General features: G+C 39.8%; 1 protein-coding gene across 1 annotated transcript in view; it reads left to right on the top strand.

Annotated features, from left to right (window-relative positions):
- The window catches only part of LOC135422230 (transcription initiation factor TFIID subunit 4-like), a 146726-nt gene that overhangs the window by 57777 nt on the left and 76160 nt on the right, over positions 1 to 12789 (top strand). Inside the window, exons 11-12 of the mRNA XM_064671298.1 lie at positions 6477 to 6607; positions 8568 to 8693. Coding sequence (XP_064527368.1) covers positions 6477 to 6607; positions 8568 to 8693 — 257 coding nt within the window. The remainder of the gene's footprint in view (positions 1 to 6476; positions 6608 to 8567; positions 8694 to 12789) is intronic.

The following is a 12789-nucleotide window of genomic DNA, read 5'->3' as shown; positions in this document are numbered from 1 at the left end:
ATAGATGCTGTTTAATTGTTTAAAGCCAGTTCTTCAAGGTTTTTCTGTTTTAAGTGTAAACGTAAAGAGATTTTATTCAGGCACTCAATAATTTATCACGTCAATAATCAGAGTCAGACCTGATGTTTTACAAATAATTTTTTTTAATCTTTGATCTCAATCCTGTCAATCCTCTTAAAGTATAAATTATTAAAGTAACTTTTTGATTCTTTGAAAGCCTATCTGCAAAGACAGTATTTTTCTTCTGCTTCTCAAATAGGGCAGTACTCTCCTTACGATTTGTTTCAGTTTTTGATCAATAAAATATAATTAAACTTTTAAAGTGCAGCAAAGCTAGTACCTTTCAGATAGCTAAGCAGATGACAGCAAGCTTTTCACTTCTTGGGACCTGAAAAGTTTTCAATTACAAGGTTTAGGTGCTTTTATGTTTGTGAAAAACAATCTTGTGCTACTGACACACATGCCAATATCAGAATAATATTGCTGAATGTTTTTTCCCTCAAGGTTTTTGGAACTTATATACAAGTTCTGACTTTATAGAAACTCTATTGCAATATCTCACACTTTTAAATATAATATTGTTTATTTGTAACAAAATATTCTAACACACTTCTTGCATGCTGTCTCATATAGTGTAGATCTTTATTAAATTCTGATTGAACCAGGATTTGCTATTAAAGCTTCCAAACATGTAATTAAGAATTAACATGTAGTCAGACTCTATTGTGTTGTTCTGTAATGCTTGGCAGATTCAAAATTTGGACTTTGGGGGTATTAATTTGTCCCTCATATTTCCTATATAGGATAGTGTGACTCAACTGACTGCTTTGGTAGCCTCTGATGCCTCTGAGGGTGTGTTGCAACCAAGTCCTGCCACAAAGAACTGAAGTGTTCATGCAATCAGCCATCAATTCTTGATGGTCTTGTACAGTTCTGGGGTAAAGAGATCTGGCAAGAGCACTTGAATAAAGAATATGACCTTAGTTGTGTCTTTAAAAATATCAAAACTCAAATTCAAGTGGAGAGATGGGTTAAAATTATAGCTTGGAGCATTGCTTTGCTCCAGCTCCTTTTTTGTTGTTAACCTTGATGATGTTTTTATCATAGCTTCAGGAAAAGTTCAAAATTACGTTGCTGAAGTAATTTTAAAGACTTGAAGCATATACTTGTTATCCAAATGTCTAAATTTAACAAATGTATTATTTAAAAGTAAACAACTCTTTTCAAATTACACATATCATGATGTTTTTGGTCACAAGACTACAAGTTAAAATTGTCACGTTATCAAACTTAAAGCACATTGAGATGGTCACCAAAAAATCAGAAGTTCAAATTTTTAAAGAAAAAGAAAGCAGTCTATTGATAGAAGTAAGTTCATTTTTTTTTTTGGTGTTTAGTCCTAATTTTCTCTTTGGATTTTTGGTTTCTGCTCATATGTAAGTGTATATATTGTAAAGAGTTAGTGCAATGATCAGATGGTGCAATTCAGAATTCAGAATACTAGAGCCTAAATAAAAATATTTCTAGATGAAGCCACTGTCCAGTGACTTGGTTAGAAAGATGAATAATAGTGAGGATATCTGTGTTTTGCAATACAATTAACTATGTTTAATATTATAGAATATATGTGTGTATATACACATTTCTTAAAAATATAGATCGTATTTCTGTTCCCAGATTATTATCACTTTAGGGAATCTTGAAAAAGGGAAGAGAAGCCTTTCCGTGTTAAAACTGGGAAAAGTAATTATGCAGCCTAGAAGAATATGTCAGGAATTTCCTATATAGAGATCAGCATTATTTTCCTTTGATGGAATTCCAATATGCTTTTTATAAATGAGAGTGGATGAAACTCAGATGTGACAGTGAAGAAAAATAATACTAAGCATTTAATACAGAAACATATGAAAATTAACAGATTTCAGCCCTTTGTGTAGGTTCAGTTTCTATTTTTTCTGAGTAGCAGGAAGCAGAACAAGACAACCTCTGAGCAGTGGTATCACAACCTCTCTTGGGTCAGTGGATCAATCCACTGTGGTGTGAACAGCTGTATGAAAGTATAACTGGGCCACAATTTCCAAATGTAGATGAAATTGGTAGTTTTCCCACCCCTGCCCCAAGTACAATCCAAGTATTTCAGCAGCCTGCCAAATCTCCATGTAGTATAGAGCTCTGGAATGCACCATGCTTCTCACATCCTATGCTAACAGGGCTTCAACTGGTGTAATTTAGAGCAGGGAAGATGTGATGATGCTTCCACACATGATGAATGTTGTGCATGACAAGTTGACTTCTTAAAAATTTATCTTTTTGTAGTCTGCTTTCTTGATGCTAATTCATTTGGGGGAAAATTGGTATTCTTTTTTCCTTATCCTGTTTTCCAAAGAATTCTAGCCTTAAGTGATCAAATAGTCCATTTGCCTTTTGTTTTCCCGTTCAGGTCATTTTTGAGTCCATTGATAAATCGGGAGCTGGAGAGCCCCTCTGTGTGTCTGAGTTGAGGGGGAAATCAATGGATTTTTTTCCCTTTCTTTGCTCTCTGCCTGGTTGGCTGCCAGTGAGCAGCGTGGGACAGCCTGGCCGGGCTGTCCTCAGGGTGCCCAGCCAGCAAACTGGACAAACACGGACCGGGAGATGTGCCAGGGGTGATCCTACATGTGTGAGGGATCTAAGGGTGTTGTGCTGTAAGAGGGAATACAGAAGGACATGCAGGACAGGGATCATTGAATCACTCAGATTGTAACTTGAGTGGTCATTTGGTCCAGTCTCTTGCTCAAACCTGGGTCAGCATTAAATTCAGACAAGGTTGTTTAGGGCATTATCTGTCTGAGTCTTAAAATCCTGGGAGGTGGGAGAGTCTACAACTATTTTGTGCAAAGTGTTCCAATACTTAATTGTCTTCATAAAAGAATTCTTCCCTATATCCAGTCAGAAACAGCTGTTTCAGTTTATGAATTTATGTCTCATTCTTCTTCCAGGCAGCCTCAGTAAAGAGTCTGACTCCATCTTTGCAATAAATTCCCCCCTAAGCCCTCTTTCTCCAGGATGAACCCTCAGGTTCTCCTCTTACAGGTCGTATGCTCCAACTCCATAACCACCTTGCTGACTTTTCCTTGGACTCAAGTTTTTTCACGTTTTTCTTGTACCAGGTGACCCAAAATGGCAGTATTCTGGATGTGGGCTGGATGAGGAGGAAGAATTGCTTCCCTTGATGTTTTGGTTCCCATTGATCCACTGTTTTGCTGTAGACACAGCCCACTGTGCTGCTCATGTTCATCAGTGCCAGGGTGCACTGCTGGATCCTGGACAGCCTGCTGGCCTCCAGGCTCTTCCTGCTTCCCATCAGTGCTGCTGCCCTAGGAGACAGGCAGTCCCCAGCTGGTGTTGTTCCAGGGAGTGAGTCCATCCCAAGTGCTTTGCACTCATCCTTCAGGAATTTCCTGAGGTTCCTTTCCCTCTGCACCTCAGTGTGGTGCCATCTGTGGTGAGGATGGTCTGTGGCTCACCCCTGGGGTCACTGAGACAGCTGGTAAAAAGGCCAAGTCCCAGGACAGATTCCTGAGGGACTCCATGGCCTCCGGGTACTTTTCTGAACTTGAGAATACTGTGTTGAGGGACTTCAGGAGAAGAAAGTTACTGGGATATTGCAGAGGCTGATGAAGAGGACAAAGGACAAGAATCTGAAGGAACCAGGCATCTCAGAATGGTCTGTTGGTTAATGGATGAATTTCTGAAGAGTTAAATGGACAAGACAAACTGTCTAGGGGTTGAATTTACTTAGAATAAAAGTCTTTAAAATCAGAAAAACCTTTATTGTGTAAAAACCAAGATGGTGACAGTTCTTTATTAGGAAAGGGGGGTGTGTGTTTTCAGGGAAGTTGGGTAGCTGTAGTTACACCACTGAGATTCAAAGAGTTTTACCAATAACTCACTCATACCCTTATCTAGAATACTTGGCAGAATTTTCCATCTCAGACCTCATTTCTGGATACTAGTTAATTAAATTTCCCTTCTTTCTTGCATTTTATCCTTCAGATTAGGGTTTTTTGATTGATGGCTTTGCTTACACATGTTTGCATAATAAAATGGTGCATGCTCAAGTAGGCCTTGATAGTGCCAGTCTGACTCGGAGGAGTCTCTCCTGCCCGTAGGAATCATCCTCCTGACTTCAAGGACTTCATTTGCCTGGGTGGCACTTGCAGCCTTGGGATTTAATGTGTGTGTCTGCTTTCCATTACACGTTCAGCTCTCAGCAGCCTGAGCGGGGTTCCAGCTCTATTACACACCACAAATTGGGCACCAAGAAAGGTTTAATTTAGTTTTTTCCACAATAAGGCGAAAATCAGTTAAAAGGCATATATATGTACATTGTGCTGCAGTCCTTAGGGTAACGTGTGCGATACGGAGCCGGCGATGGCTTCACTCGGTTGAAGAGGTAACGGCTTCAAAGAATCATTAAAAAAACGAACACCGGCAAGAGCTGGCGAGGAGAATTGTGCCGTGGGAGGCGCGGCAGCGGAGCCGGGGTACAGCAGCATGAGATGGGCTCGGCAGGAGCCGCGGGAAGGGGCCGGTCCGGTGATGGAGGTGCGGGAAGGGACCGGTCCGGTGATGGAGCTGCGGGAAGGGGCCACTCCTGGTGATGTGCTGCTGGAAGGGGCCGCTCCCGGCGGGACGGGAGCCAAGGAAAGGGGCTGAGCCAAGGAAAGGGAGACGCAGGAAGGGACCGCTCCCGGTGATGGAGCGGGCGCTGACAGGAGCTGGCGGTGCTGCGGAGCGCTGCCAGCTCGGCTCCCATCACACACGGGGATGGAACGGAGCACCCAGCCAGGGAACACACCGCTCCCATCACACACGGGGATGGAACGGAGCACCCAGCCGGGGAACACACCGCTCCCATCACACACGGGGATGGAACTGAGCACCCAGCCGGGGAACACACCGCTCCCATCACACACGGGGATGGAACTGAGCACCCAGCCGGGGAACACACCGCTCCCATCACACACGGGGATGGAACTGAGCACCCAGCCGGGGAACACACCGCTCCCATCACACACGGGGTGATGCGAACACAGCGCTCCCATCACACACGGGGATGGAACGGAGCACCCAGCCGGGGAACACACCGCTCCCATCACACACGGGGTGATGCGAACACAGCGCTCCCGTCACACATGGGGTGATGTGAACTCACTGCTCCCATCACACGGGGATGGAACTGAGCACCCAACCAGGGAACACACCCCTCCTGTCACACACGGGGTGATGGGAACACCCCGGCGCTCACTTTCTCCACCTCATTTTTAGACGTGTGATGGTTCCTTGCCCTGGAGTTTGGCCAGGCAGAGGTGGGAACGCCTCGCCAAACAAACAAGCCTCCCATGTTTGTGTTGGCTCGGAGGCCCCTCCACAACCAAGGGTTCCTCCTGCAGTTCACACTTTCCAAAATAGTGTCAAACAAAGGTCCTGTGGTGGTTTGCACACCCGTTATGTGTCCCAGCCAAAGCGCTCTGAGAAGTTTCGTGCTCATTCGGTGGAAAACTGACTCGGTATAATCAGCTTATTTATTCCTTTATGGTGGGTCATCTCTAATGATCTGCACAAAATGCAACTACTGATGTTTTCCTGTATGAAATATATATATATCTGTGTGTGCACACAGGGAGTTTGCTATACAGAAAACTGTCCTGCTGGGACAACTCACATACATGCCTTGGTGGGACTGTAGCTTAAATTGGTGTGTATATTCGTGTATCTACAGTTTTATATCTAATACTTAGTAATTATTTTGATGAATTTAGGGATCCTTAAGTGTTACCTTTATCATTCTTTCAGTAGCTTAGGTGTTTTTAAATGTATCAATACATGAGGCTGCAGACTGTTTGCTTGTCTTATAAACTCAGCATGAAGTATCAAATGTCCAAGTAGCTGTGAATATATGTTTGGGGGACAACTGGTGTTTCTAAATAACTTTTTTATATGACTTTACTTCTTCATATTCAATTAATAGGGATTTTTTCCCTAAAGAATTTCTGTTGTCAGTACTATGCTAATAGTGGAGGCTAAAGGATGGAACACTGTGCTTGGGGCTGCAACCTCACCTCATGGACACTGAAATTCATTTGCAGTAATGCTTCTGAAAACAAATTGCTTTTTCTTGTGTAGAACAACTGAGAATTCAAATTGTCTCATATTCTGTTATGCTTTCTTGTGATATATTAGCATTAACTTCAGCAAAGTTCTCAAATGCTTTCAAGTGTTAAAGAAATTCTCTGATTTCTCTTTCAAACTTTTAAAGTACAGTCACGTCCTTTTCAAGGATCATGAATGTGTCACCAAAGCCACGTAAATACACAGTCATGTGTATTTCTGTTCAAGAAAATGAAGTTATGACTTAAAGCCCTTTAGAACTTTGGGGTTTCATTTGTGGGGGGTTAAGCTAATTCTGTTTTGTTTTGTTTTCTTTGCTTTAGCTAAAAAACTAGGAATTACTGATGTGCCAGCTGAGGTCGTTACTTTTATTTCCCATGCAACACAGAACAGATTGAGGACAGTGATAGAAAAAGTGACAGTGATAACCCAGCACCGGATGGAATCATACAAAGTAAGTGTACAAACAAAGGTGTTATATTTTACAGAGAGGTGTGATGCTGGTTTTTCTTAGCACATGGAGATATTTTGGTTCATTCTGGGTGCAAAGCTTGTCTTAGTTGCAGGTTTGACCACCTCAGCAAACAGAAAGAGGTGGGATGGGAGATCTGTTGTCAGCTCCGTCCTCCTCCTCTGCAACAGAATTTGTGTGTGAATTGTTTTGTCTTTCTCTGCTGAAGTGTCTGACAGGGAGCATCTGCTGAGCTATTTCTGCTCATGGGCTGTTGGTTCTTGACAGCCCCTTTTTTGACCAAGATATCTGTTAATTGGCTCAAAATTGCTTTGGTATTTCAGAATCTGTAGTAACTTTATGTGTCCTTGACTGTGAGAAATATTAATATTTTGCAAAAGCTACCAACGTGTCTTAAACGAGCAACTAAAGAATTTACCTCTAAATTCTTTGCTGTAATTAAACATGATTTTCTCTTTAAAAAGAGCATTTAAAGGTAAAATGCTACTCTGATTCTTTTGTTAGTGGTTGTGTTCCTGAAGAAAACTGAAACAACTTTGATATGTTAAACCGGGGGGAAATTTAAATAAGAATCTGCAAACCAGGTTGAAATTCAAATTAATCAAACATCCTTATTGATATATTTGAAGTACCTTTTTCTATAGAAGTAAGATGCTAATAGTTGTTAAACTGGTGTAAAAACAAGATGGCAATAACTGGTTGTGTGTTGTCTAAACTGTGTTTAGATTTCTTTAGCATAGATATACATTGAATAGCTCTGGATTAGTTTTTTTCTTGGTTTTGCTGTGTACTGTTTTGTTTTCCTGGAGTGGAATTCTGATCAAACATCTTCGGACTGCATCTTTGCCCACCTGTTTCCCAAACCTGAGTCACACTCAGACTAATTCCATGTGATATTTGCAGAAATAATCACCTTTGGCATCTCTGACTACAGTCAACATTACTGTGATAGAAAATGGATTACAAAAATAAAGGCCACTATTCCTGATTATTACCTACACTTATGTCTTTCATTGCAGTTGATGGATATATTCTGCTATACTGGACTAAAAGGAAAATCTCCTTGTTTCTTTCCAGTGTTCTTTGTCAGCTTCAGCAGAATTAAATCCCTCCTTTCTTCTCTCTAGGACGGTGTCTGAGGAGAAAACAATTCACTTAGTCCATCTTAAGCCAAAGATGCATTTAAAATAATATCTTAACACATTCTTAGGAAAAAATGAGCGTTGTCTCTGATTAAATTGTAGCATTGTCATTGCATTTTATATTTTTCTTGGTTAATGGTCTTCTTTGATTTTATAGCATTGCACTCAAAAGGGGAAACATTAAGTAGATAAATGGGATGGAAGTAATGTGGATCACTTATTTTTCTGACTGACATTCTAAGTGTTCCCACGTGGCTCGTGTCACAAACTCTTGTGGTTGTTGTGTACTAGGAAAGCTTACATGCTCTTAGTTGCAATAAGCTTCAGTTTTAATTGTCATTAGAGGCTTATTTTCAAGTGAATTTTTAACTTTAATGCTTTTATAATGCTGCATCTTGATAAGGTCTGTTACTAGTTCAAGATGAGTACAGATACAGGAATTTTAGGTTATAAGCCTGGTTATAAACAGTATCTGGGATTATTCAGTAATAAACTTAAGCATCTTAGAGGTTTTTCATCAGTAAGTCTGTTGGTTTGGTTTTTTTTTTAACTGTTTGATGTCTCTGGTGCTGATAAATCAATCTTGTGTTTTATTGATTTGCTTAGATATTAATTAACTAATCAGATTCTAGCTGCATTACTAACCATAGGCTGGCTTCGTTCCCTGAGCTTAAAAAATAGAAACATTCTTTTTATGGTTCATACAATGGAAAGATTTTAATGTAGAACACCTTCAGACCTGAAATGCATAGTGTTGATAAAAAAGCCTGTTTTCCTGGAACACTGTCCCTGTTTTGCAGGATGATGAGTGGTACGAACAAGCTACAGATGTCCGAGCACAGTTAAAGTTCTTTGAGCAGCTGGAGCGTTTAGAAAAGCAAAGGAAAGATGAACAAGAGAGGGAAATCTTGTTAAAGGCTGCCAAGGTATCAGTTCTACTCTGTTTTTCTTAACTACTTAACCTTTCATAGTCTTTAAACAATTATTTAATTTTGTGGGATCTGTTTCATAAACACATTTTGTGTCTTACAACAAAAATACTGTTGAGCCCTCACACCTTTAACTGCTTCAGTCAAGCTCTGGTCTGGGATGACTCCAGACCTACCTGACTGGAATTCTGTGTTTTGAGGATACAGCTCTGAATTTGATGAGTTCTTGGGAATACAGGAGACAATGGCTAAAATTTTCAAAGTAACTCTGGGAAATAATTTTTCAATTGCCTTTGAAATTTAAAAGTTGCCAGGGTTTCTGTGCCCTTGAAAATCATACCTCACACTTCTGGTATTTAAACACAATTCAGTAAATTCTTGGGGATTTTTTTTTTAGGCTTTTTACTTCTTATGTTTCTAGACTTTGTTTTGAACCAGTTTTTTTCATTTGTTAATCCTAATTTGTGTTCCAGTCACCTCTCTGTAACTGCATTATATGATTGATTCATGCCTGTCTTCAATGAACTATCAGTTCTTCTGGACTTTGCTCCTTTGTAACTTCAATTCCAGAAACTCAATTTTTATACCTGCAATAGAACAAACTCAGATAATATTGTTTCAAGAGCACATAGGTATAGATAAATCTCCTGCTTATAACTGTAAATTTAATTATATATATATCACATGAAACTGCAAATAAGTTTATCCCTTAGTTGTCCCATTTCTAATTGCATTTGAATTTTCATTGAATTATTTATTTTATATGCTGAAAAGATTATACAGAACAACTCAATGTTCAGTTGTAACACAGCCTCCTGATTTTGTGCCAATAATGTTCATGAATTGAGAGATTTTATTTTTTTTTTTAAACCTAGCCTTGCTTGTTTCAGAAATCTATTTCTCAATTAGGGTACTTTAATCTGTCCTCTTTGCACTCTTAATTTGTAATTGCTCACATTGTAAATATTCCACAGATTTTCCCATAACATTAGATACTCTTCAAATGTTTTGATGAAAATGGATTTGCTGTTTTCATTCTTAATTCTTATTTGTTAGAAATAAAGAAATGCCTATTTATTTTTTATCCTGTTTACTCCATTCAGTGAATACATCTTGATGAATCATGTTTTCTGTGTATCCTGCTGCTTGTTGTTTGTTTTGGTTGCTTTTTTAATGGACATTGAGAAAAATGCAGTAGCTTATAGTCCTTAGTTCAAAAATGTTTCCCTGACTGCACAAAGCAGGTTGATCTGAGATTGGGTTAGATGACCTCCCATTGTTCCTTCCAACTTGAATTCCTTCATGAATTGATATTCTTTAGTTTGGGTTGTTTTTTTTTTAGTTGTTGTTTTAGTCTTGAATAATATAAACTCCTGTGAAGTCAAAATTTAGGAAATAAATACATGATCATCAAGTTTGATTCCTACAGATTACAGGAAGAGCAAATTGAAGAATTCTGCAACAAACAAATGTAAAAGAGTCCCTTGATTGATTTGAAAAAATTGCCTTAATGAAAGTAATGAATGCACAAATCAACTTCCTAACCAGGGAGTTGTAAGAGATGGCTTGGCACAAACACATGGTATCCTAGAAAAATACCTGGAGGTGTTGAAAAACCAAACCCAAACCACAGAGTAGCCATGGCAGAGCAGTGCTGATTTATCAATATTAATGCTTAGAGAGAGAAGTGGAAGATGTTGTGAACCTCTGGGGAGGTGCTTGTGAGATGTGGTGATTTGAGGGGAAATGCCAGTTTGGAACTGAACTCTGTGCAGTGCTCAGCTGGTGCTCCCCATTCTATCCCAATGGATTGACAACCTCTTGCAAGACTTATGTAGGACATAGTTTAGCAAAAATATGGTGAGATTACAGTTTTTTATTCTAAAGAACAGATTTTTCATTATTTCATTATTTCCTTAGGATCTGTGGTGCTGCTGAAATGCAAAAGTGATATCTGTTGAGGTCTCTGTTCTGAATTCCTACACACTAATTCCTTCCCATGGATTTGGGGTTTTTTTAGGGTCCTTTATGAACTTGCCTAAGGATATCTCAGTCCTTGTGGAGAGGATGCAGTAATTGTAGTGGCACAGTTAAAATCTGCCCTGATAAACAGTGATTGTGTTGCAAAGGGGGTGATGGTTACACTGACTCTGCAGACTGAAATATCCACATGCAAATGTGTTGTTTCCCCAACCACAGCACCTTTGTCTTCTTGACAGTGTTGTCTTTATAAAGGACAGAAAAATTTGGGTTTTAAAATGAAATTGCTGTTTGGTTGTTTTTTGGTTTTGTTTTTTTTTTTTTTGCTGCAGGTGCTTAAATCTAAAAATCATACTTATTTTTATTTTTAACTGCAGCTTCTTAGTGGGCCTTTTAGACAAACAGAGTGATCTTTTATCTTGTGTTTTGACATATTATTTTGCAAACATGTTTAATGAGAGTTTCAGAACTTCCTGCCAGTGGTACCTCATCTGCTGTCTCGTGTGGAAGAACATAAACAGGTTGAATGTGCACAGTGAAAATTCTTTTTTAATTATTTACAGTTTGGAGCCTTGTTAACAGCAAAAGTCCAGGTTTTGACAAAGAGTAAGATAGTGAAGGAAATGTTTCAGGCACTGGAGTGGATGGTATTAAATAATCAACTTAATCACACAATAATCAATGGAGAAGATAATGAAAAATGAAGGAATAGATTGAAATCAAAGGGGAGGCAGCATGAGTCTTTGGGCAGCCTTGAAGCCAATTAGGTAATTTTGCATTAGAGTTCAGTAAGGGGTAAAAAAAATGCAAATGATGGTCAAGGAAAGTGTCAGGTTTGCAGGTTTTTGTTGTTTTGTGTGATGGGTTGGTTTCATTAGGAGGAGAAGGAAAATATTTGACAGGAGTGTTGTGGTTGATCTGCAACCACAATTTCAGTTGTTACAGTAGGATGTGTTTGCAGGATTTGTAAGCACCCAGATGGGGTTGGGTTTGCTTCAGAAACTGTTTTTGGGAGAATGAGAGAACAAATCAGATGGGCAGATAGAAGAAAGAAAAAAAAGGTTTCAAAAAATACAGTTTCTGACATTGTGAGAAAAGTCACTGTCTAAGTTAAAATTAGTTGTGAAACTCACAAGTAACAAAATAGCAGTATTATTTAGATTGTTAAATGAGAGAATATTAACAAAATCTTATGTCCCATGCCTGGGAAATACTTGAGAAATAGAAACTTCGTATCACAAGCTTAGAAGCACAACAACTGATGTTCTCATTCCAGTGAGAGATTGTGGGGGAAGACAAACTTGACAGGAAAGGCCAAAATCATACTATGCTACAGTAGCAATGCAACAGATAATTTCTTTTAAATGAAAACCCTAAAAATTGAAAGCACAACTATGCTGGTTTAGGGGCTGGAATGATCTCTTGCACCTCGGGGGTCCTGCATCGTGTCCCCCAGTGTCCCCATACCAGCCTAGAAATGCCCAAAGCATTTCTCTAATATATTCCCAGTAATTCTTTCTATCATAGAAGTGTTTAAAGGCATCTTGGTCCCCGGGCTGTGAGATCCAGTCGCCTCCTGCTGCTGTTTCCCACCCTCAGGCACTCTGGGGTGTCCGTGCAGCAGCTCTGCAGGGAGACCCTGAGCTGGCAGGACTTTTGGGTTCCTTCCTGACACGTGCCAAAGGCACCAGGAGGGGCCATCTTACACATGAGCACATGTAGAGCCCAGTCTCTCTGAAGGAAATATTTGGGAGAGTCACCTCCTGGCCCTTGTTTGTTTTCCCAGTCAGGCCCCACTGGCTGTTGTTGCCAGGAGTGTGCAGGGCCAGACATCCCCTGCTCTGCTCTCAAGTGACTGCTACAGGAAAGAGCAGGAAGAGCTGAGGGAAGAGCTGCAGAAAGGTCAAAAGCCAGGCTAAAATCACTTGAGGAATTTACTTTTGACATGGTGTGTGTTGTGTGGACTTTCTAAAAAAAACCCAAACCCAACAAAGCACAGGTCTTACATAGTAAATCTGTGTTCTTGCTGCCTTCAGAGCTGATTCCAAAACCTGGGAAATGCAGGTGGTGTCTGTCACATTGAAGGAAGTTCTGGTTCTGGTCTGGTAATGGA

This window comes from Pseudopipra pipra, chromosome 14, assembly GCF_036250125.1.
Source record: "Pseudopipra pipra isolate bDixPip1 chromosome 14, bDixPip1.hap1, whole genome shotgun sequence".
Taxonomy (NCBI): domain Eukaryota; kingdom Metazoa; phylum Chordata; class Aves; order Passeriformes; family Pipridae; genus Pseudopipra; species Pseudopipra pipra.
This window is presented reverse-complemented; position numbering and strand designations above follow the sequence as displayed.